The following is a 24,261-nucleotide window of genomic DNA, read 5'->3' on the forward strand; positions in this document are numbered from 1 at the left end:
CCTTTTCTTTCTTTTTGAAAACCTCTCCCTGGAGGCGGTGGGACTCACCACCACCTTCTCTTCTGTGGTCTAAGATAATCCCCAAGATAAAAAATGTAAGGCGTAAATTAAGTGCAGTAACAAACTGAACTTTTTTTCATTAGGGATATTCAACTGTGCTTCGAACTCTGACATCTGGCTCAGCTACTTTTGCCTTAGAACTGTCTACTTATCAAGCCATGAGTCCTCAAGACCAGAGTGCTCTACTCAACCAGAGAAGTGGCTTGGCCCATGTGCTATAGGCCCTTGGAAACGGGGAAAGCTGGGCCAGTTGCCTGCTTTATTCCCGGCAAGAATGCTGTTTTATTAACTGGCTAGTAAATTGCTGCTTTGGTGTGGAAAGAACTTGACAAGACCCTTGGAGCTGCCATTCTAATTCTGTTGGGTGTACTTTGCTATATTGCACCACAGCTGGGCCCCGGTTATCTCTGCCATCTCTGGTGCTGGGATAAAATAACCTGGCCAGGGCAGCTTAGGAAAAAAAAAAGGTTTCTTTTCTCAGCAGGAAGCAAGGCAATGAGCTCTCAAAGTCCACCTAGTGATGAACTTCCTGAAGCCAAGATACACTGCCTAAGCCTCCCCAAACAGCACCACCCCCGGGAGCAGAGTCCAGAAGCCTGGGCCTGTGAGGAGCGGACCTCGTTTAGACATTTCTTGTTTTACTTTTGAGATGTTCCATCCCCCTGGAGCTGGAATTGTGGTGTGATTACGGAGATCCAGGGCCTGAGCTCGGGTCCTCTGCAAGAGTGATCTTAAATACCTCAGCCTTCTTTCTAGCCTGACATCTCTCTTTTAAACCATTGCAAGATGACAGTATCCACACAGGGCAGCCCTCTGGAGTGCTAGTGCAAGGCTTTTCCTTTTATTTTCTTAAGCTGCTCACATAAAAGATTCAGTGTTTGATTCAGGGATAGAAAGATTCAATCAATAAAAAGATGGTTTATTTAAAAAAAAAACAGCCTAACAAATCTTAATTTACATGATTTCAGAATCAACATGATCATAGCTGGAATGCTGTAGACGTCTGTCACTTCTATATTTTATTCTCATAGTTACAGTATCCAGTATAGAGAGGTTGTGCAGCTATTCCACGGCTGTAGACAGACAACACAGAGAGATATTTTAGATGGTGGCCTCCTGTCTCATGGCACCTTAGCAAATCCTCCCCCACCTTTGCAATGTTTTAATATTCTAATTTAAGCTATTAACTCCCTTAAGATGGCAGTTATATTGAAATATATCTTCCATGGGCTAGTGACAGTGAATGGAAGAGATCCTAGATCAGGAAGGAAGTGTCTCACCTGACCATTCTGCAGCGGTGCACGGCCAGTCGTTTGTAGGCATTTTCTAGGTCAGTGACAGTTTTAGGGCTCCAGAGTCTCTCACCAACAGCGCTTGCTCGAGGCCTGAATTTTAAAATATGCAGTTTCCAAAGCAGTCTAGACTTTTTTTTTTTCCTTAAGTCAACTGCATAAGGAGATTAGGAGCTCTCTCCTGCTTACATGGAGAATAAAAGCCAAGGCATCCTTCAAGCCAGCTGGCCCCACTTTAATTCCTTACCATAATCTTGGAGTAAGGTTAGTTGCATCCACAAATTCTCCCCACAGGCAAGCTTCTCCACCAATAACAAGTTGTTTCTGCTTCTCAGAGCCTGCATGACGGTGGTTAAGAGAGAGATTAAGCTGTACAACCCTGGTTTCCTTTCCAGAGTCATCCTACATCACTGCTCTGTACCCTCCTGTAGGCAGCAGAGCCTTTACTCCCACCCTGGCTCAGTGCTCTTCCACATAATAGAGGATTGTGGTGAGCCTGGGGCGCAGGTGCTTCTCCTAGGGTCCCCCACATTCAACCCCTCCCTGCATTTCCTATTAGTGGTGTTTGAGAAAATACAAGCTTCATTTCAATGGGTTTACCACTATACTTATTCCTTGGTATTTCATAACAAAACAAGAAAGAGTATTTAAGAACTATTTTTTTATAAATATGTATTTATAAAAATATATTTATATTTATTTATTTATTTTTTGATCCTGAAAATGCTTTCTAGAGAAAGTCATAGTTTCTAGTGGATCAATATTTTTGAAACTTTTAATCATATAATCATTTTCTAAAGACTGAAATACAAAAACTATATAAAATAGAATTGCTAGTAAAGGGACCAAAAGCCTCACTTAGGAGTTACGTGCAACGTAGGTGTCTTTCAAAATTAACGCACTTAGACATCTCAGATACAAAGAGCAACTCCATGAAAACAGGGGCAGAATCTAAGGGCCTGCTATGTATTTCCTTCAGGCTACACGTTGTCGCCCTCAGGACAGTGGACAGTGGAGAAGTATCCAGATTAGATTCAGGAGTGGGAGTTACATGACGCTTGCTTTGCTTACCTTCAAAATTAAGGGGCTCAACTTTGTAGTAGTTTTTCCAGTCTTGCCCATAGCTGATCAGGTCTAAGTACCAAGGAGCAGAAAGGATGGCAGGGAAGCCAGAGCCTGTGACTTGCTTTAGCTCATATGAATAATGCTCACTCTTCCACACTTCGACTACTGTGCCCGGCTGAAGCTGTTAGAGGTACGGATTGCAATCACAGAATTAGGTCCAGTAAATACAATCTTACAGGTTCATGGGCTCATGATTGGTAAACATAAATTTCTAAGATCTTAGAGAAATCATACATCCTTTTTTTCTTGATCAGTGCCATGTGCTATTCACATTAACCTTTAAAGTTGGATATTTAACTTTTGACTATAGCTAATATTTCAGAGATGGGTAAGATTTGCACCTCAAATCTATTTCTACCACAGCAATATTCTACTTAACCTTGAACCATGAGACGTCACCAGCCCCCTAGAAAGGTAACAGTGGCAGCTGGGCTTGTAAGAAATAATTTTGTCAGAAAAAAATACTTCTTAAAAGTATATATTGATTTACCTATTTATTGTGTATATAGCATTCTGCCTGCGTGTAAGCCTGCACTTTAGAAGAGGGCATCAGATCTCATTACAGATGGTTGTGAGTCACCATGTGGTTGCTGGGATATGAACTCAGGACCTCTGGAAGAACAATCAGTGTTCTTAAACCACTGAGCCATCTCTCCAGTCCTGATTTTACATATTTTAAAACCACTTTAACATTGTTTTTAAAAAGCTCATTTGTTGTGTTTTGCTCTTAAAAACCAAAAGGAACCTAATTCAGATTACTTCAACTCGTGAGACAGCAGGAGTTGGGGAAAGAAGAGCAAGTTGTTTATAGTACTGATGGAGTTTGGTATCTGCATAGTATAATGTGTGCATAAGTGTGCAGGGGTAGGGGTGCCGTCTTGCTCTGATCACCTGATTCTCTTGAGAAAGGCTCTCGCTGAACCTGAGCTATGCTGGAGGCTAACAAGTCCCAGCAACCCTCTCGTCCCAGCACCTGGTGGTCTTTGGCTTTCAGGCACACACTAGGCCATGCTCGGCCCTTTTTAAAAAGTTTGTTCTTGACAACGTATGTATATGATGCATACTGATGAGTTTCTGCCTTGACTCTCCCTCAGTCCCTTCAGCTGGCTGATGGCTGATGAGTTTTAGTTCCGTCTGAGTCTGAGTGCTGTACTGGTGCTGCCTGTGGAGCTGAGAGGATCACCAGGGGGTGCATAACTGAAGTAATGGCCCTTGAGTCTGTCTGTAGCAAACAGTTCAGCAGTGAACAGTGAGCCCTCCCACCCCACCTCCGTCCATCTGTCCTGACTGCTGACAGAACATTCAACTCTGAAAGCCAGTGCTGGGGCTCACAGTCAGGTCCTCAGGCTGACACAGCCCTCCCACAGAGCCATCACTCCGGGCCTGAGATGGAGTCTTCGCGGTTCTTACCTCCACCTTATCATCAAAAACTTCTTGCCAAACAATGGAGTTCTTCTTTAAGGATGAAATAATTTCCAAAATCCTAACATTGAAAAAATGGACAGTTATTTAGGATCACAAAGTTAACACTCTTAAAACATACGTGTTTTCTACCAAGAACATGCAGTGTTGCAAGGTACCATATCAAAATATTATATGGCTATATAGAACCAGCTATGTTGTGTAGTCCAGGTAGCAGAGAAAGGTAGGAAAAGGGGAAGGGACATGGAAGATGGAAAAAATTCTTCAACCTCAAGACAACTTGAGAATATGTCTTGCTGACTAGACTGAAACTGCACACACAAAGTTAACTCCCTTCAAACACTACAGGCTTAAAGCACCACAGGCAGGCTCCGTGCTTGGGATACATGTCGTGCCCTCCTGCATAGAAGACTTAGTTCGCCTCTTTAAACAACGTGGCAGAGTTCTCCAGTCACCTCCATAGCCACCACTCTGCTTGGATGCAGCTCCTCTTCCTTCTGGTTAAGCTCAGACTGTCTCAGTGTGATTTACATGACCAGAGGCCCCTCGGGGAGCGCCGCGGGGTGCGCAGCCCCAGCGCTGAGCTCCCTTCCCTGGGTTTGTGACACATCTTAATAGAGCAGTGCCTCTCAACCTTCCTAATGCTGCAACCCTTTATTATAGGTGACCCCCTGCCATAAGATTATTATTGTTGTTACTTCATAACTAATTTAGCTGTTGCTATCAGCCATAATGTAAGTATCTGCTATTTCCAGTGGTCTTAAAGGGGTCACTACCCACAGGTTGAGAACCACTGGTATAGAAGAACCAAGCAAAGCTGGGTAGCAACGCATATAGCTCACCCTTTGGAACCTAGCACAGCAGAGGTAAGTCCTGCTCTCTGGAATAGGAGAAGTGGTCTCAGACTCGCATAAAACTGTCCCAACAGAACTCTAATCTCTTGGGTTTCCAAAGGTTTCTTGGAAGAAAGGAAACTGTCACCTAGCCTGTCGTGTCACATCAGCAACATTCAGCTGTTAGCTGGCACAGAATGCAGTTAGTCAATGACAAACACTTGGAAAGAAACAATATCACACAAAAGCTCAATAGGAACAGTGTGAATGAACTCTGAGCCCTAGAAAACCAGTTTGCAGCCAGCTTTTCTCTGGCTAAGCCAAGAATGGGTTTTAAAATCTGCAATGCTTTCTTTTTTTCTTTCTTTTTAAAAAAGATTTGCAACTCCACATGGCCCATGGCACTTAAGGGCGGTCTGGTCCCTATGGGAAAAATGTGCCAATTCCCGCAGAAGAGCACTGTCCACCAAACTCCCGGGAAGTGCTCTGTCTGGATTTTCTAACAAGGCAGCCACCACTTGAGTACCAATCCCCTGGCTGTGGAATGCTGGAAATGTAGCTGCAGCTAGCTGTCTTCAATTCTGATCAATGCCAACAGGCATGGGTAGCAATGGTAAGGAGCAAAAGAGCTGCTCCAGGTCCTGTAGGACAAGGGGAGTGAGTCCTAGCACCTGGATAGTGCAGGAGAGGAAGGGCAGCCAGGGCTCGGAGCTGAGTTCTCAAAAAGCAGCCAGCTTCTAAATGCAAAATGCTCAGCATTATAAAGAGAACAGGGTACAGCGCTGCCTCCTTTAGTGGGCATTCGTGGCTCCACTTTTGTAAGGGGTGGAGAAGATGAGAAAGTAAAGCAGAGAACTAAGGCACACCGATGGTTAGGCTTTCAGACGACTTACTTTTTAATATAAAAGGATTCTAGTCTTCTAAAATCGCTGCCAAAGCCCTTTCTCTTCATGAAACCTTGGATGTTTGGATTTGATGCCCTTAAATAAAACAGTGACTGAAATGTTAGAAACATTTGGATGTGCCGTTATTTGAAGCAGCATGCATCTCTAGCATCAGTCATACAAACTGTAAGAGACTCACAGGGAGTCTGAATCTGCTGACGCAAACTCCTTCTGCCCACCCTCCACCCCAGGCCCTTACAAAGCTGAGAATTCTTACTTGAAAATCTGTCCCTACTTAGTCATTCCCCTCCCACCAAAACTCATCTCATCTGTAGTAGTCTTTGGTTTTTTTGAGACAATCGCACTATAGCCGCACTATAGCCACACTACAGCCCAGGTTGACCTTGAATTCGCAATACTCCACATCCATCCTCCTGAGCACAGGGAATCGATCCATATGTACCCAACACTGGTTATAGATTCTTTTATTCTTTTTTTCTTGAGTCAGTGTCTTACGCTAGAGCTCAGGCTGGCCCTTGACCTTGCTATAGGCAGGAGCCAGTGTGCCCAGCTCTTCTACTTGATTCTTCTCCCTTAAGCCTTACCTTGTTACACCCCTCATATGCACATTTTTTAAAATAATTAAATCCTTACAAGGAGAGATTTTTTTTACCCCAAATTATCCCTTTTTAATGTGGATCCTGTATATTGATATTTTAAGAACAAAAACTGAAAAAATAAAGGTTTAGAGTTACCATACCAACATTGAAATTCTACTTCATCTCCTCCCAAGTGGATGAACTGATCTGGAAACACACTGCTGATTTCTTTGAAAAATGTGTTAAAGAATGCATACGTTGTGTTTACAGTTGGGTCTACAGGCCCAAACACTTGAGTTTTAGTTTTTTGATTGTAACATGGAGTTAGAAGGTTTTTCTGTCCTAGAAGAAAGTGCAAAGATTTATTTTTATAAGGATATTAATCACAGAGACCTGAATTTGTACATCTTTATGCTATTGATGGTCCTCCCCTTACAATGGTGTTGAATACCAATAAACCTCATAAGCGAGGTGAAAATATCAGTAGTCCAAATAGTCCAAAATGCATTTGACACACTAACCCAACAAATGTTAACTCAGCTACACAACATACTTTGACATCTGTGTTTGTGTGTGCTGGGTCCTGGGGCTCCTTAAGGACTATGTCTACACAATCATAATATTAACTTGGGAAAGATCAATACTCAAAGCATGGTTTCTATTGAGTGTGGCCTACTCTGATACCATTATAGCAGGAAATACTGCAAACCTTGCACATCTGGACATTATATTGCTGGCACTATAGAGACTTTACAAGAGGGAAGATAACCACATGCACCAGCATTCCCTGAGCTGCTCAGTTTCTCCCGAGCAGCTTCCTCAGCTCCCCTGTGCTGTTTTGGGCGGACTTTGAGGGTTTATCCCCTCCAGATATCAGCGACTCTCAAACGTTTTCTTGCGCTTCAGTGCATAGTTCATATTCTCTGCTCAATACAAACAGAAACTATAGCTGCCTTTTTTTGTTGTTTCTTTTTTGAGAGACAGGGTTTCTCTGTATAGTCCTGGCTGTCCTGGAACTCAGAAATCCGCCTGCCTCTGCCTCCCAAGCGCTGGGATTAAAGGCGTGTGCCACCTCGCCCAGCTTAGCTGCCTTTTAATATGATCTAACAACAACAAAACCCTCTCATTTTCTAGTTTCGGACAGGGCCGCCTGTGGGCCTCTCCTGAGTCTGTGGTTACTGGAGTTCCCTGAATGTGTTTCCAGAACATCTCTGGTTTTGCTCATTGCTTTTCAAGCCCATTTCACCCTCCCAGTGTAGGACCCCTGGTGTCTTTCCAATCTGTTGCTTTCACAAAGGTTTTCCCCAGGTGGGACCCAAACCACGTTTACTTCTCTGCTCAGAGGTTTACACTGGTTTCCAGGGCATGCTGCCAAAGCCCCCCACTGTCACCAGGAGCCTCAGCGATGCCTTTCCAATTCAGTTCCCATTGCTTTCCATGTCTACCATGATATTGCTACGTACTTAACAACTATAAATTGTTAAGTTGGGTCCCGTGCTGTATACTTTCTGTTGTTTATTTGATACTCAGAAATGTTAGCCCTATTTTATAGATGGGGACACTGGAGGTGAAGTGTTAACTTGCCCAAGGTTCACTCTCCAAATGACAAAAGCAGGATACACGTGCGAACAGGCTGTCACCAGAGCTCACATTTGTAATCACCATCTATGACAGCTCCTAGAATTTGGTCCGCGCTGTTCCCACTCATACTCTCTCTGCATGCCTTGCCTCATGCTGTTCCCTCTGGCAGAACTGGGAGCACATTCTGTGCTCTCCCCAAAGTGTGTCAGCCAATAACATGGAACTAAGTCATCATGTGCTCCAGTGTTCTGCCTCACCCAGCTTTGATACTTGAGGCAGAATCTAGACAGTGATCGTGAAGGGACACAAAATACTTCACCCCATCTGTAGCATTTGAGCTCCCACTGCACAAACAACAGTTAACAACTACCTAACTGTTAAGAGACAGAAGCCCCCATTTCAACCTGTAAAACAAACTCCTTACCTTTGCCCCAAGACTGTGTATGGCCAGGGGTATCAAATTCTGGTATGACTCGAATCCCTCGGAGCCGGGCGTACTCCAGCACCATCCGGACATCGTTTGGTGTATAGACATGAGACAAAGAGTAGCTTCCCTGGAATATGCAAGCTAAGATGTGCAAGATGGATTTGGTCCTGGGAACTGTAAACATTTCTGTTGGCCTTTGCTGGCCAGTTTTTCCTATTATCATCAAGTATAAAACAGTGGATGATTCGCGGTTTCAGAATAGAAATCAATAGAAATGATTTTCTAGAAACAAGTGAATTTCTGCCCGTTGAATTCAGGATTCACTGAGGGGACTCTCAGTGCCTCCTGCTTCAAGAACTTCCACTGTTACTTTCAAGTTTGTGGAAACAGCAAACAAAACAAGCGAAATGTCTGCCTCCAAAGAGAAACCTTGGAAAACACTGCCATTGTCAAGTCTAGAGTCAAAACTACTCACCCATTATTATAAGTCACAGATTCTTCTCTTTGAATCTCTTTAATTACAATCACCTAAAAACCCATCCCCCCACCCAAACAATAAGAACTTAATTGTGTTTAAATATTAACTTAGTCTCTCTGTGTCACTTGAAGATTTGTGCTCCATACTAGTTGTAAATAATGATAAAGGTCCATCGAAAGATAAGGGTTAGCATATGTCTCGTAACACAGGCTCTGGTTGTAGAAGTCATCTTGACCTTCAAACCCCAAGTCAACATATAGTTAATGGATGCTGTGGAATGTAGCCAGCAAAACCAAGACAGCCCAGAGAGACAGGGATACCACTGGTTTCCACTGTTCTTCAATAATTTACAATAAGAAAAGAGAATTCATTAGCAGGCATGTTGGCATCCACAATGTATGGATCTTACAGGTTCCAATGCAAATGAGTAAAAAAAAAATTTTTTTTTAAGGGAGGAAAAGACACTTGGCTAAATATGAGCATTGAAGGCTGTCTAGGTGAAGCCAAACTTTTGCACAAGTGAGATAAGTCTGGGGTTTGATTCAGAATAACAGGCGGAGGGGAAGGGTAGAGTTGTCACGGACTGGCGGCTGGAGCTGCTCAGAGCTGGAACTGTGCCCATAGACAGGAGTCCGGACAAGGCATGTAGCTTCTCTGGATGTCAGCTGGAATTCTCTACTACAGGGAGATCAAACTGAGACCCAGGGGTGAGCTCCCCAGCTGCACTGGGCCTGAGCAATCCATCTGAACACAACAGACACCCCCAGCACGAGGGAGGAAGCAGGGGGTTCACTTTCAAGGTCATCCTCAGCTACATGGCAAGTTCAAGGCCAGCCTGAGGAAGGAGAGACACTGGCTCTTGTTTGTTGAGAGGTCTCTCTGTGTAGTCCTGGCTGTCTGGAACCCACCGTGTAGACCAGGCCTGCCTCAAGCTTATTGCCTCTGTCTCCTAAAGGCATGTACCACCACACTGGGCCTGAGAACCCTGTCTTAACAAGAAAAAAAATCTTCAAAATATCCTATTTTTTATGTGTTTTTAGAAAAAAGGTCATTTACATGTTTCCAAACCTATTTAAAATAAATATCCTATTATGCAGCTGAATGTCTTAACTAATGTTATTCATGAACTGCTCAGGTCTTCTATACTAAGCTTTTAAACTGTGTCTGCTGCTCCCAGAGATTATGTTTATAAGAATATTTACAGTAATAATCTTATAACAATTACAAAAAGATTTCTGGAAATAAAATGCTAAGCAGCAAGATAAAAAATATTTTAAACCATAAATACCTAACTGTTACACTTTGGTTCCATTTATTTAAAAAAAAAACACATACTGAACTACTACGACCTTCTGGTGAAGCTATGCTGAAGATGTTTGTGTACAGATAACAATGGCATGAATTACTCACCTTATTGCTTAGCTCAGGAAAAGTGGTACTCTGATAAGGGAAAGACTGGTCGTCCACTATGTGCCAGTGAAGAACATTAAACTTATTAAAAGCCATGGCATCCTGCAAACAAACATGGGGAAAATTCTGTACCACAGAAGAAAACAGTACGTATTACTTCTGTCTACATTGGGATTGCTTCCAATCAGTGCTTTTTTTTTTTTTTTTTTTTTTTTTTTTTTTTTAAGCAAAGAAAGAATGAAGAGAAAGTATAAGTGCTTCTTCATATGTACTCAACATGATACATCTCTATTAGAGCCCTCCCCAGAGCATATACATTGTATACAGGAAGCTGAGGTATTGCTGTATCAGAGAGCAACATGATACATCTCTATTAGAGCCCTCCCCAGAGCATATACATTGTATACAGGAAGCTGAGGTATTGCTGTATCAGAGAGCAACATGATACATCTCTATTAGAGCCCTCCCCAAAGCATATACATTGTATACAGGAAGCTGAGGTATTGCTGTATCGGAGAGCAAGCTTATGACTTGATCATTATGTCAGGGAGCCAGGAATAGAGGTTGAAGAGGCCGAGATTGTCTTAGGAAGAAGAGCACAGGAGAAACAAGGCACTTATGGGAATAGAAAGCTTACAGTTCCCATGTATATGAAAGGTAATAACCCTGGGAGGTGAAGTTCATTCTAGGCTCAATACAGGCCAAGCAAATGCCTGCAGAAAACCTAGGCATCTTGATGTATTAAATGTAATGTATACCAGGAAGGAATAAACTGTCTTGGAGCTGGCCTTAACGAAATTCTCTGACCTATCTCACCTGATAGTAGGTCCTATGACCCTACTTATTCCAGAGGGGACCTGTCCTGTACCCCAAGGGAGGGATGCTGCACAGAGAGAGGATCTTGAAGCTGCAGGATGTCTGGGCTTTGCTCAGACCCTTCCTGTCTAGTCACATTTCCTGTTGCACCATGTCTATGCAGTGGAGACTCACATACCTCAAAGGACAAGTTCAGGGTTGCTGCATTCCTGGATACAGGAGGTTCCTGGAGTGCGGCACGCCCAGAGAGGGCTAAGAGCCCAGTCTCCAAATCCCAACCCTAAGGACTTCCTCACCTGTGGCCCTTACAGTGGCCTTTATAATAGGCGGATAGGTGTTTCTCTAAGTTCTGGCAGCCACTCAAGGAAATTAACTGAACTTGACTGGGGGTTATAAGAACCCTGATCTGTAGATGCATTTCACAAGCCTAGGTAAACCTCTTGGGGTAGCCTTGGGAACCAAGCCTTCAGCTTCTGGGATCTGATACTATCTCCAGGTGGACAACATTAACTGGTTTGAGGGCACCCAGTTGTTGGTGGGGGGTGGAGGATCTTTACATCTTTGAAAGCCATGGAAAGACGTCTTCCAGATTAACTGGAAGTGAGAACCAAGGGTCAACTCAGTCTCTCCTGGTCCACAGCAGCAACTGGATCTGACTCTTGGGTTGTACCAAACCAACACATGATATAGACAGAGAGACACGGGGCAGACGTACACATATATGTTCACATAAATAAACGGAACACATGAATGGGTATGTTTCCCAGTGTCTGTAAGGTCAGGACATACCTTTGTGGGAATAACCGCCTGACCCCCACAGCCCAAGTCTGCGTTTTGAAATATTGACCACTAAAGGGTTCCTTTTTTAAAAGCCTGAATCTAAACTGAGACAGGGCAACATAAACCTGGGACATCATGGGTCCAAAAGTACAGAGACTGGGGGGCGCACCTCAAAAGGATAAATGACGGGCTTCTGAAGGCCGGAGTAGGACCAACTTGACAATTATATATGGGGTGTTAACAGATTACAATCTGTTGAGCAAAATGGTCATCTAGACTGATAAAATAATGTATAATGTGGGAAAGGGACTTTCTGCCTTCCCATGGGAGATGATTCACTAAATGCCAGAGGTGATGGAAACAGGGACATCACCCCGTGGTGACTGGTCAGAGCAGCAACCCTCTGACGAGGCAGGGACCAGCGGTGGGTGAGCACCGAGGACGAGCTACAGCGATTCTTACATAGTCTCACCATTTCTCCCACAGGGTGCTTAAAAGCACAAAATACCCTGACATTAACTTGACAGTGGAGAAACATTGCAGACAACATCTCAGCCATCCCGGGTGTATACTACCCGTAGTAAGACATCAGGCTGACTGATACCATCTGAGGACACAGCCCACTTCTGCTTTATTCTTGCCGGGGAAACAGGAGCTCATGTGGGGAACAGATGAGCTAATACATGTTCTAAAAGTAACTAGACTTTTAAAATATCACAATCCTTCAAAATGAGGAAAGAGAGCAGCCCAGACTGGAAGTCAATGGGGAACTGGAACAAGGAAGTTCAACACAGGCCCTAGGTGGCCATGCTCCACCAGCCGTGGAATCTGCATTTTGAGTAGACAGAGGGCACATGGGATTAGCTTCCTGTTCCTGATAACTGCATGGAAGCTATTTTAAGATGCGTCCTTTTCTTTTAATAGGAGATGCAAGCTAATACTTGAGTAACCCACTGCAGGTGCCCATCAGACGCTATAATAGGGAGATTCGGGCAAAGACATGCTTTAAGTAAATTGAGCAAGTATTTAAAATCTTTAAATCATAAGCTTCAAATTCATATATCTATAAATTTTATATTCATATATTTTATATTTCTATTCACATGTTCATAAATTTTATTCATATATTCTTGATTGCAGAATATATGAAAGTTCTTTGTAGTCTTCTAAAAAGCTTAGGCAGCTTACAGAGTTGGTTGGCAAGTAGTAGTGGGGACAAACCAATGAAAAGCCCCCAGGAAAAGGTAGTTAAAATCAACCCTCCCATCCCTCCACCCCAAGGTTCCATATACTCGCTGGAACATTTCCAAAGGAAAAAAGCCACTCCTTGAACCCTCTCTAGGTCCCCTTTAAAACTATAGCCATTTATTCCAAGCTATGTCGAGAGCTGTGGTCTGGGTAATGAGAACAGACACGTGTGTCAAAGGGAGTCTTAAAGTTACCTATCTATCTCAGTGAACATAGGGCATGTTGGTAACCCCATGGCCCAGGGGCTTGAAAGCAGCCTAGGCTACATACCAAGACCCCGGCTTCCAACAAACAAACAAACAAATTCTCTTAGCAGTCTTGGCCAATTCATGTTGTCTGTGATCCAATGGCACCGCTAGGGAGATCCTCTCACGTATGCCTCTATTTCACCTAGGGACACTCTGTTATCAGGAAGGGTGTTCGGACCCCCAGTGCTTAGATTTAGGACAAGAAAAACAAGTCTTTCTAGTCTTCTAAGATGGTACAAGAAACATAAAGAAAGTAACCATTGGGGCAGAGGAGCAAAGGGTCTGATAAAGCAATCTCCTACCAGAGTTTTTAAAATTGTCTTCACAGGCAGGAAGTGTCTAGATGTATCAATTAAAATTCCTCTATGAGGGAATCTTGGAGAATCAGCTATACTGGATTCATTGATGGTGAACTAGAAGACAAAATAAAATTTTTATTTATTTTTTTGAATGTTTTCCTTCTCAAGTTCAACAAAGACTACAACTGTCTACAAGCATTGCATAAAAATGTAGGCCCCAAAAGTGCATGAACTGTATAAGATAACTATATTGGGAAAAGAAACTTTCAGAATGACAGCTCGGTAGGCTACATTCTAACATCAGTGCCTGTCCAACCAGCCTCAGCAAGACACAAAGGAATACTTACAGTCCCGAAAGAGTCTTGGTAAACTAACTGGCTAAACGTCTCTAAACCTGGGGGAAGTAAAAGGCATTGTGTTATTTACAAGATAAAAAAATGGAAATAAAAGTAGTGTCCATACAGATTCATAACCACAGGAGAAATAGTTTAAAAAGCAAGCACTGCACCCACACTTTCTAAAATGTAGCACTCCTGCAATCCCTAATGTTCTCCTAACACAGCAATCCTAGTTTCTGTATCCAGTGAGTAAGTGCACCTGCTCTCGTCACACCAGTCCCCTCTACATTTTTAAGACAAACGCCTCAATGAAATATTAACTCCCTAGTAAGTGCAAAGCAGTCAAAGAAAGAATGTTTATGATAAAGGACTGGTCATTTCAGGAAGTACCTAAATTTGCTGGCAGAGGCTCTTGCCTTTTTTCCCAACATTTGGGAGGCAGAGGCAGGTGGTAGAGCTCTGAGTTTGAAGCCAGCCTGGTCTACAGAGTGAGTTCCAGGACAGCCAGGGCTACATGGAGAAACTCTGCCTCCAAAAACCAAAAGAAAAAACAGATAACTCCGACCCCGATCCTACGGATGCTAAGGTTGTGTGGCTCCAGGGCACAGACAGTGAGTGTTCCCAGTCTTCACCCTCCTCCCAGGCAGTCCTCTCAATCCTCCTAGTCCTCCCTGGCAAGGCTGCCCTCACTCCATTTGCCAAGGAGCAGCCAGTCCAAACAAGGTCCCAAGACAGGAATGTGAGGAGCAACAGGACTCCGGAATGCGGTTCACTGAAACCATCTGTCTCTAGAGTGAGCAGGTATCTTCTTACGCAGGGGTCTCTCAAACTCTCTTAGGAATCACCCAGGGAACTTCCTGGGGTGGGGAAAGAGGTTGCAGCGCATTTCCATTTCCACTTCCTTCTGCTCCTATAAACCTGCTGATGTTTCTAAATCCATAGGCATCGAACATTGGAGAAGACAGGTACTTGCTCTTGAAGGTGGTAAGAAGGAATAGGCTGAGCCCAAACCAAAGCTGAACTAACTGGGGCTACTGAGAGCTCTGTAACATTACAGTCCAGGATTGGAGCACACACCAGGAATGGAGCCGTAGGAGGAGCTCTGAAAGCACTTATGAGGAAACTCCAAGACAAGATGGGAGTCTGTGACCCAAGTTTCTTCAAAAACAAAGAATTACTCTTGGGATGCGCTTCGGTGTCTCTCCTGGGCGTAGTGGATAGGAGTGAGGTTAGTTCACTACAACTGGCTATCTCTCAGGACCGACTGACCCATGTTCAACTGCTGTTCACATGGAACCCTTCTCCACTTCGGCCTTCAAAGTTCTCATTTGAATATCTATGTCTATGGAAACGTGTTGACTGCCACCCTGTTTACGTAACCCTCAGAGTATTTTCTGTCTGATGCTCTGAATAAACACCTAGCCACAAGTGTTTGAAAAGGTCAGATGAGGAACTAAGACCTACGAATAAAGAAGAAAAGTCCATGCCTGGCAGTGGTGGAGTAGCCGGGAGGCAGAGGCAAGAGGATTCTCAGTTGGAGGTCAGCCTGTTCTACACAGTGAGTTCAAGGACAGCCAGGTCTACAGAAAGAAACCCTGTCTTGAAAATCAAACCCCCCAGACCTCCCCCCCAAAAGCAAACAAAACCCCCTGAGTACTGAAGGCTTTGTGTTTCTGAGCTGGCTGTTCAGAGCTGAGAAGATGAGGGCAGGGCCTGGCGTGAACGGCTCAGCTGCCTGGCCTATGGCCTGGGACTCACCCAGGTGAGACAAACGTCGCTGGGGTTCAGCTTGAGGCAGCATTTGGCTGAAGGGATCTAAGTGCTCAAGCTAGTTCATCACTACTTTGCTGTGCTTGATGTTACAAAGGAACACATAATATTCCACTGCAGAGACAATGACACTGCACAGAGCTTACCTCGTAACGCTCCCCAAACGCTGTTGGCCTTGAGGACGGCTACTGGTTCTTGTACAAGCAGAGAATCTGTGGGAGAAGGTTAGTGAATCGTGTTAATCCCAGAACGACGCACAATCTATTTTCTACACTTGTTTGTTTGTTTGATTTTTCGAGACAGGGTTTCTCTGTGTATCTCTAGCTGTGCTGGAACTCACTCTGTAGACCCAGGCTGGCCTCGGACTCAGAAATCCGCCTGCCTCTGCCTCCCGAGTGCTGGGATTAAAGGCATGCACTACCACGCCCGGCTATCTACCTTTCTTTCTTTCTTTCTTTCTTTCTTTCTTTCTTTCTTTCTTTCTTTCTTTCTTTCTTTCTTCCTTCCTTCCTTCCTTCCTTCCTTCCTTTCTTTCTCTCTCCTTCTTTCTTTCCTTTACTGTTTTTTTTAAAGATTTATTTATTTTATTTACATGAGTACACTGTACTATCTTCAGACACACATTGGAAGAGAGCATCAGACCCCATTACAGATGGTTGTGAGCCACCATGTGGTAGCTGGGAATTGAACTCAGGATTAAGAGCAGTCAGTGCTCTTAACCGCTGAGCCATGTCTCCAGCCCCCTACTGCTGGTATTTTCACATACCTTTTTCTCTCTTCTCCGGCATGCCTCATGTAGATTCCTTCACCTCAAAATGCCCCAGCCTGAACCCCCAGACCCTGCCTCACTTCATTCACCCTGGGCACCCCTCATACCTCCTCGCTTTCTCAGATCTGAAATGACAGTCTTCAGTGGTCAGTGAGATCACTGCGCTCTTTTGTCTTCATCCGACCCAATTCCCCTTCCCCAGGTCATCTTAAATCTGCTCTATTACTTGCTTTCAATTCAGCATCGCCTCGCTCAGGAAGTCCAGATCTATCAAGAATGGGACTCCACACAGACACGGTGGGAGGGGAGGAATGGGCCTGTAATCCCAGCACTTAGAAGATAAAGTCATGAGGACCATAGGTTCAAAGCCACCCTGGGCTAAACAGGAACACTGTCTCAAAACAAAAAGACCTACAAGAGTGTACTGTTCTAGTTGGCTGGGCCAAAAAGGGCCCTATCCTTCAGTTTTTGGAATCATACTCTGCCTAAGTGTGACCCACGGTAAATTTGGTCTTAGTGCATGCAGCCTGGTGCATGCCGGTTATGGGGGTTTGGGGGGGGGAGAGGAGGGGGGGGAGAGGGAGAGAGCAGAGAGAGAGAGAGAGAGAGAAGAGAGAGGGGACAGAGAGAGGAGAGGGAGGAGAGAGGAGAGAAAGAGGGGGAGAGAGAAAAGAGAGGAAAAGAGAGAAGAGAGAGAGAGCGTGAGAGAGAAAAAGAGAAGAGAGAAAGAGAGGAGAGAGAGAGTGAGAGAGAGGGGAAAAGAGAAGAGAGAAAGAGAGAGAGAGAGCGAGAGAGCACAGAATGTACAGACAGTGAGAACTACAGGTGCCCAAGTGCAAACTTTGCTACAGCTAGAGCCCTGGAGGCTGCAGTTAATGACTTCGTACCATATCCTCTGGACATCAGGAGCGAGTCACTGCCTTCTACTACCTCCAGACTGCCAGAAGGCAGATGGCTGCAGGCAGGGAAAGATGGGTATCACTCATGTGACACACTCAGCTGACAGTATTGTACCAGAACAGCCTTTCAGTCTGATGACCGACCGCAGCGCTGAGTGAGCGAGATGTCAGACTCAGAACCGGAACCGTTTTGCTTCTGTGAGTGCAACTGAAGCAGGCCTCCTTTTTTCCCACAATAGATGAGTTCCGTCTGCTAATATTAAAAAGGACCCCGACTAAACTCATCCCATATAGAGTATAAAAAAGTATACGGTAGTAGTCTATAAATAGGGCCCTGAACTCATCCAATCATATATAGTAGTTAGAAGGTTTACCTGCTAAGTACTCAGACATGTAGCTATAGAATTCTAATTTCAAAAGGAAATTCTTAGGTTTGGCAGTGACTCTGCTTGTGTGTACTGGAAGAGAAGGAAGATGGCTTTGACTTTACAGCCATCCCCTTCTGTGTGTGTCTGCACTGTGGATACCACTGCTTTCGAGAGTCTCCATATAGAATCCAGTAATTAAAAGACATCTCAGTGGGTGGGTAGGGGAGTGGGGCGGGGTGGGTATTGGGGACTTTTGGTATAGCACTGGAAATGTAAATGAGCTAAATACCTAATAAAAAATGGAAAAAAAAAAGACATCTCAGTCGTTCCTGGAGATGCTCACCTAGTTCTAGTTGTTAGTTCTTCTCCTGGGCATTGACATACACAATCGTGCAATTTAAAAAAAAAAAAAAAAGATGATTTTCTCTATGGGCGAGTTCTGGGCTGTTGATGTGTAAATGGAGCCTCTCCCTCTACACCCTCCCTCTTTGGCCCGACTCAGCAGCTTGGCAGTCTGTGTCTGGCAAACTTCCATCTGCTCAGCCGGTCCTCTGCCAATGGACGGCAAGCTCATTTTGTTTAAGTCTTCACTGCAAGTAAATGGCTTTGGTATATGTGGCTACCTCTCTAAAGGAGAACTTGGCTCACTTCTAGTTCTCAGGGTACCCGTGTCTTTCTTTTTAATACAGGGGTTGGGGGGTCTGGATTTTACATTTGGGATGTTGGTGAATTTCCTAAAACACAAACAGACACACACACACACACACATATATGTGTGTTAATTAAACATTAATTAAATGTTAATAAAACACATATATCATATTAACTAAACATTTATATTAATGTTTGTACTCACTCAAAGTGTTTGCTGCAATAAACAACATACGTATGGACACCTGAAATGGCAGTGGTTAGTTCTGAGGGCTGGGGTGAAGGACTGGGTAGTTGCCCTGCCTTCTGTACTTACTACTGAATTTACAAACGTTCCACAACGACTGCATTTTACAATCAGTGCTTACAGGTTTCATCTGAAGACAGACTAGGGAAGGACTCGCACTCTGACTCGAGGGTAATGGAGACCAGGAGCTTCTGCAACTGTGGCTCAGCTCGAAATCTAGCAGGGCCATGATGTCTCTTGTAGAAACCAAAAACATAGTTGTAATATCTGTGGGAGAAATCCATTTAAATAATGAACCAAATAGTACGTATGTGCTAGTAGACATAGAAGTCAGCTCTCAAATCTTCTGCCAGTTCAATCTAACCATGCTCTTCCTCAAGACACTCTTGAAACTGTCGGGGGATCCTTCTGAAAACCCCGATGTTCACCCCACAGGCACTGCACACACATAGGGCACAGACATACATGTATACCAAATTTCCATACACATGAAAATGAATATTTTAAAAGTATAAAGTATATGAATATTTTTAAAGTACATGTATGTGTGTATATATATATATATATATATACATATATGTATATATATCCATAATTAAAAACTTTAGCTGGGCAGTGGTGGTGAATGCCTTTGATTTGGCGGCAAAGGTGGATGGATCTCTGAGTTTGAGGCCAGCCTGGCCTACAAAGTGAATTCCAGGGCTACACAGAAACCCTGTCTCAATAAATAAATAAATAGGAGAAAAAAAGAAAGAAAGAAAGAAAGAAAGAAAGAAAGAAAGAAAGGAAAAAAAGAAAGAAAGAAAGAAAGAAAGAAAGAGAAAGAAAGAAAGAAAGAAAGAAAGAAAGAAAGAAAGAAAGAAAGCTTTAAAAATTAGGACTGGAAGCCGGGCATGGTAGCGCACGCCTTTAATCCCAGCACTCCGGAGGCAGAGGCAGGGGGATTTCTGAGTTCGAGGCCAGCCTGGTCTACAAAGTGAGTTCAGCCAGGGCTATACAGAGAAACCCTGTCTCGGGGGGGGGGGGGGGGGGGGGGAGGACTGGAGAGATAGCTCAGCGGTTAAGAGTACTGGCTGCTCTCGCAGAGGATCTGGGTTCAATTCCCAGCACCCACACAGGGATTCACAACCAATTATGATTGGCCTTAACAGGCATTGGACACAAATGGAATGTAGACACAACCGGTCAAAACATCCATACACATAAAGTCATTTTTGTTGTTGCTGTCTTTTGTTTGTCAAGACACGGTTCCCCTGTGCAGCCCTGCCCTGTAACTCATCTGGAGATAAATGTGGCTCTGAACTAAAAGATCCGCCTGCCTCCCAAGTGCTGGGATCAAAGGCACTTGCCACCACCGCCCAGCTATAAAAGAATATTTTTAAAAATTAAAAAAGTTTAAAAGGAGCTAGGGGTGTGGCTCGAATGGTAACAGCTTTGGCTTGCGTGTGCAGGGCCCCCCTGGTACTGGGCAGAACCTGGGGAGGGTAAGTGTCGGGGAGGAACCACTAATTAGTTTTTAAGATCTGAGGTCTGAGTTAGGTGCTAGCTAGCTAGCCTTCCTGGAACCAAAGAAATGAAGCTATCCTTTTAAAACAAGAGCTCCAGGTCAGGCGTGGTGGTCCACACCTTTAATCTCACCATAAGGAGACAGAAGCTGTTGTGAGTTGGAGGTCATCCTGGTCTACATGATGAGTTTGAGGCCAGCCAAGGGCTACACAATGACATCTGTCTCAAAAGCAAAACCCAAAACAGTGTCTACTATTCAGTAGTTTTTCCGAGGCTGAGGAAGTAGCCATATGTTCAACAGCCAAACTATCCCTGCAGAAAGCCGTGTTTGTGATGAGGCCTGGGCTCTTACTGATAGAAGCCGCTGAACTCTGAACAGCTTGTATGAATGTTCATTACCTGGGGTTCCCTGAATTCTCCTGCATTTCCAGAGACTTCCAACCCTACCATGCTTGCCAGAGTCACTCCTAGAATGCTCAGCCAAATGCATTCAACCAGCTTCAGTTGGTGGCGCACGCCTTTAATCCCAGCACTTGGGAGGCAGAGGCAGGTGGATTTCTGAGTTCAAGGCCAGCCTGGTCTACAGAGTGAGTTCCAGGACAGCCAGGGCTACACAGAGAAACCCTGTCTCGAAAAACAAACAAACAAACAGAAAAACCCAACCAGCTTCCAAACAACGCCAGGTGCGATTACTAGCTACTTCCCACACTGGCCACACATTAGTTGGACAAATCCTCCAGGTGACAATGACCAGGTCTTATTGTGAGATGGCAAGCCTGTTTTCAAACTACCTCCTAGCTGACTCAAGCCTTTGTCACTTTGTATCCATTAACAAGTAACTCGCCTGCTCAAGCAAGGCAAAAGGAAAATCCAGCCTGACCGCCAGCTCTAAATCAAGCAAGCCGCTTTTCAGACGTTATTCAGTCCAGTAGCTGGGCTACAATCCGGGATACCCCAATACTACCAGGCACTTTAGTTGTACATTTTTCGCTCTACCTGTGGGCCACAAAGCATTCCAGCCCATTAGCAATTCAACTCCAAAGGCTTTTTAGAGCAGGCCTCCAAAATAGGGTGACAGTACCCTCTTAGTTGTGCAAATTATAAGCAAAGCATTAGCCTTTCTGTGGCAGAGAACCCCCGCTGTTTCTGCTGCATCAGGGCCTCTTCCACTGAACCTTCCACAGCAAAGAGCCTAAAACACCCACCCTTAACTTTGTTTTGCATTCCCTGGTCAGCTGTTTGGTGTCCTGCAGGCAAAATCAAGTTATAGCTATATGCACCAGACACAGAGAAGAAGTGAAAGCAGGCGACACAGCTAGCACCAAATTACAGTTCCCAGGGGGCAGACCCTTCCGCCCAGGTCTCAAATCGAGAGGGCAGAGGGGGGATCCCATTCAAATACCGTCCCAAATACAATCTACCCTGCAACCAATAAGGTTAGCACAGCCCCTGTTCTTGGCAAGGGTGCCTACCTATGGCTGGCACTCTGTGCCCAGAGAATGCCCGGCTTGACAGTTAAGTGCTAAATGAGGCAAGGGTTTTTAGGAAACCTATTAGAGAGGAAGACAGAGCAACTACTGCCAAGTGTTGGGAAAACAAGAAGAAAAGCAGATGTTACTTAAGAGCCACTTGAAAGGCCATTTGGAAAGACTAACATTTGAATACCTAACATTATTAGGTATGGAACATAGCTCGGAAGGGGGAGGTCTCCTATAAAGTTTCAACTTAAGGTTTCCCCCATTCCCCTGACTACCACCCCAGAGCTCAGAGGTTTAGAACTCTTACTCTCTTACAGAGGACCCAGGTTCGGCTCTCAGCACCCGCATTAGGGGCTCACTCCAAAATTTCATGCCCTGGGCATCTGCAGGTATCTCCACACATGCGGTACACATAAATTCATGCAGTCATATACACTTAACGAAAAAAAAACTGAAGAGACTAAAGATATCTGAATTGTTGCCACATACGGAGCTGAAAGCGACACTGGGGATACCTAGGGCCCTTAAAAGATCCGTATCTAAGGATGCACTCAGAGGAGGTTCACTCTGCAGGCTAGGACCTTGTTCCCTCCCTATCTTTGGAGTCATCTCAACTGCCCATCTGAGGCCCAACAAACTGACTCCAGCAGAGTCACGGGTTCCATTGTTATTCTGTTTTGTTTTGGTTTTTGGAGACAGGGTTTCTCTGTATAGCCCTGGCTGTCCTGGAACTCACTCTGTAGACCAGGTTGGCCTCGAACTCAGAAATCCACCTGCCTCTGCCTCCCGAGTGCTGGGATTAAAGGCGTGCGCCACCACGCCCGGCCGTTGTTATTCGGAACCCATCCTAAGTAGGGTCCCTGAGCACCTAGGGCGCGAAAGAAGAAGCATGAACAGGTCAAGTCTTGGGCTTCAGTCTGCAAAGTTTGGACCTAAGTTAGACTGGCTAGTCATGCTGTCTTCCAGTCCTGTGAGACCCAAGTAGCCCGGCGATCCTTCTCTGTGCCCAAGGTCCCCTCCCCGCTGGGTGGGGCTGCTCACCGCCGAAACGCCTCCTGTAGCAGCGAGCAGGAAGGGCCCGCTGTGGAATTGGGACTGTGGTCGATGCTGAAGTCCTCCGCGGAGATGTACAACAGCCGCGGGAACATCTGCACCGAGCGCGGGAAGGGCCATAGCGCAGGTTGCAGTCGGGCCGGGGCCACTAGGGCCAGCGACACTAGCGACACCAGCGCCTGCAGCAGCAGCAGCCCGGGGGCGCTACGCGGGGACTGCGGCATGACTGCTCCGCGAGTCTGGCTAGGCAGTCTTTGGACCAACCTTCCAGTCTGGGTCGCTGGGAAGAAAGCATCCGTGCCCGGGTCACCAAGTCAGATGACCGAGCTCCCCGCCCGGGCTCCGCCTCCGAGAGGGGATTGGCCCGGAAATTGGGGGCAGGCTCGGTGCAGAGGCGGTCGCGCTCTAGCCGGGATGCTGGGGTGTGGCTCACGCCTGTCACGCCTGAGGAACTTGTTTGTGCAGCCCACTGACAGGCAAGACCTGTCTCTTCCTCCACTCTTCAGGTAGTGTTTTTGTCACTAAATCTGACGGTGGTGGACTCTGATTGATAAAACCTCCCGAGTCAGAATTCCCAGGAGTTGACTTTGGAAGTAATGGGAGGTTAAAATTTATGCATGGAAAAAAAAATAGATAGGGGGAGCATTTAAAACTTGGGATAGACGCGATGGACTACATAAATATTAAAGTGATACAAAGAGAATATTTCTGTAGTGGAGATTAATGTCGATGTATAGTTTTCCAAGGACCTTTATAACGATTAGCTAGGGCGAACGTGCATATGTGTAATCAGAGATTACAGTATGTCTAATCACAGGAAGGCAACTTAGTAAGTAAATAGATGCTAGAAGATTGCTGGAGAGATGGCTCAGCAGTTAAGAACTCTGTTCTCAAAAAGAACCGGGGGGGGGGGTCAATTTCCAGCACCCACTTGGTGGCTCACAACTGCCAATAACTCCAGTCCCAGGGAATACTTCACCCTTCTGGCCTCTGAGGTTACCAGGCACGCATGTGGTACACAGATGTACATACAGATAAAACACCCATACACATTGTGGGGGCTATTCCCGGTTGTCATCTTGTCTATATCTGGAATGAACTACAATCTAGAATTAGAGGGCTCACCTGTGATCCAGATCTTGAGGCTGGGAGACACAAGATTCTGACCTAGATCTTGACACAGAGATCTTGAGACATAGTGGCCATGAAAAGCTTAGGCCCAGGCTAGGTAGGACACACCTTTAATCCCAGGAGAATGAGGCAAGGAGAGCTTTGAGTTCAAGGTCAGCCTGGAACAAAGCAAGTCCCAGATCCAAGCCTGTTGGTATTTACCTTATAATCTGGGCCACACCTTCTGCTGAGGCCTACATAAGGACTTTGGAAGAAGGAGGATTCATTCTTCGCCTGCTTGCACTTAGTTGCCAACACATCTGTTAGAACCTACTTCTGCAGAAGACCAGCTGAAACAATGAGCCTCGTGGGCCTGAGCAGCTACTAGACTCTTGGACTTCCTATTCACAGCTGACCATTGTTGGGTTAGTTGGACTACAGGCTGTAAGTCATCACAGTAAATTCCCTTAATATTTGGAGACATTCTATAAGTTCTGTGACTCTAAAGAACCCTGACTAATACACACACAGGAAAAAAAAATTTTTTTAAAAAAAAAGAAGACTGCTAAG

At 44.9% G+C, this 24,261-nt stretch overlaps 2 protein-coding genes across 13 annotated transcripts in view; one reads left to right on the forward strand and one right to left on the reverse strand.

The window, feature by feature from the left end:
* The window catches only part of Gfm2 (G elongation factor, mitochondrial 2), a 43,270-nt gene extending 37,524 nt beyond the window's left edge, over positions 1-5,746 (forward strand). For 5 of the 12 annotated variants that reach the window (XM_030247300.1, XM_030247301.1, XM_006517689.4 and 2 more), the window contains one exon: positions 144-5,740. In XM_030247300.1, the coding sequence (XP_030103160.1) occupies positions 144-281 (138 nt within the window). In that variant the 3' untranslated portion in view covers positions 282-5,740. Of the gene's footprint in view, positions 1-143 lie in introns of all 12 variants that reach the window. The other 7 variants (NM_177266.5, NM_001271465.1, NM_001271463.1 and 4 more) reach the window with 4 other exon arrangements.
* Hexb (hexosaminidase B) lies at positions 875-22,901 on the reverse strand. The gene is made up of 14 exons (NM_010422.2): positions 22,570-22,901; positions 18,666-18,811; positions 15,757-15,822; positions 13,850-13,896; positions 13,506-13,616; positions 10,112-10,213; positions 8,221-8,350; positions 6,377-6,557; positions 5,626-5,712; positions 3,888-3,960; positions 2,424-2,598; positions 1,600-1,690; positions 1,341-1,445; positions 875-1,133 (listed from the first exon to the last, which is right to left on the reverse strand). Exons 1-14 carry the CDS (start codon positions 22,803-22,805, stop codon positions 1,073-1,075), a joined length of 1,611 nt encoding a protein of 536 aa, NP_034552.1. The 5' UTR covers positions 22,806-22,901; the 3' UTR covers positions 875-1,072.
* Positions 22,902-24,261: the final 1,360 nt, after the last annotated feature.

Source organism: Mus musculus, chromosome 13 (assembly GCF_000001635.26).
Source record: "Mus musculus strain C57BL/6J chromosome 13, GRCm38.p6 C57BL/6J".
In the NCBI taxonomy this organism is placed as follows: Eukaryota; Metazoa; Chordata; class Mammalia; order Rodentia; family Muridae; genus Mus; species Mus musculus.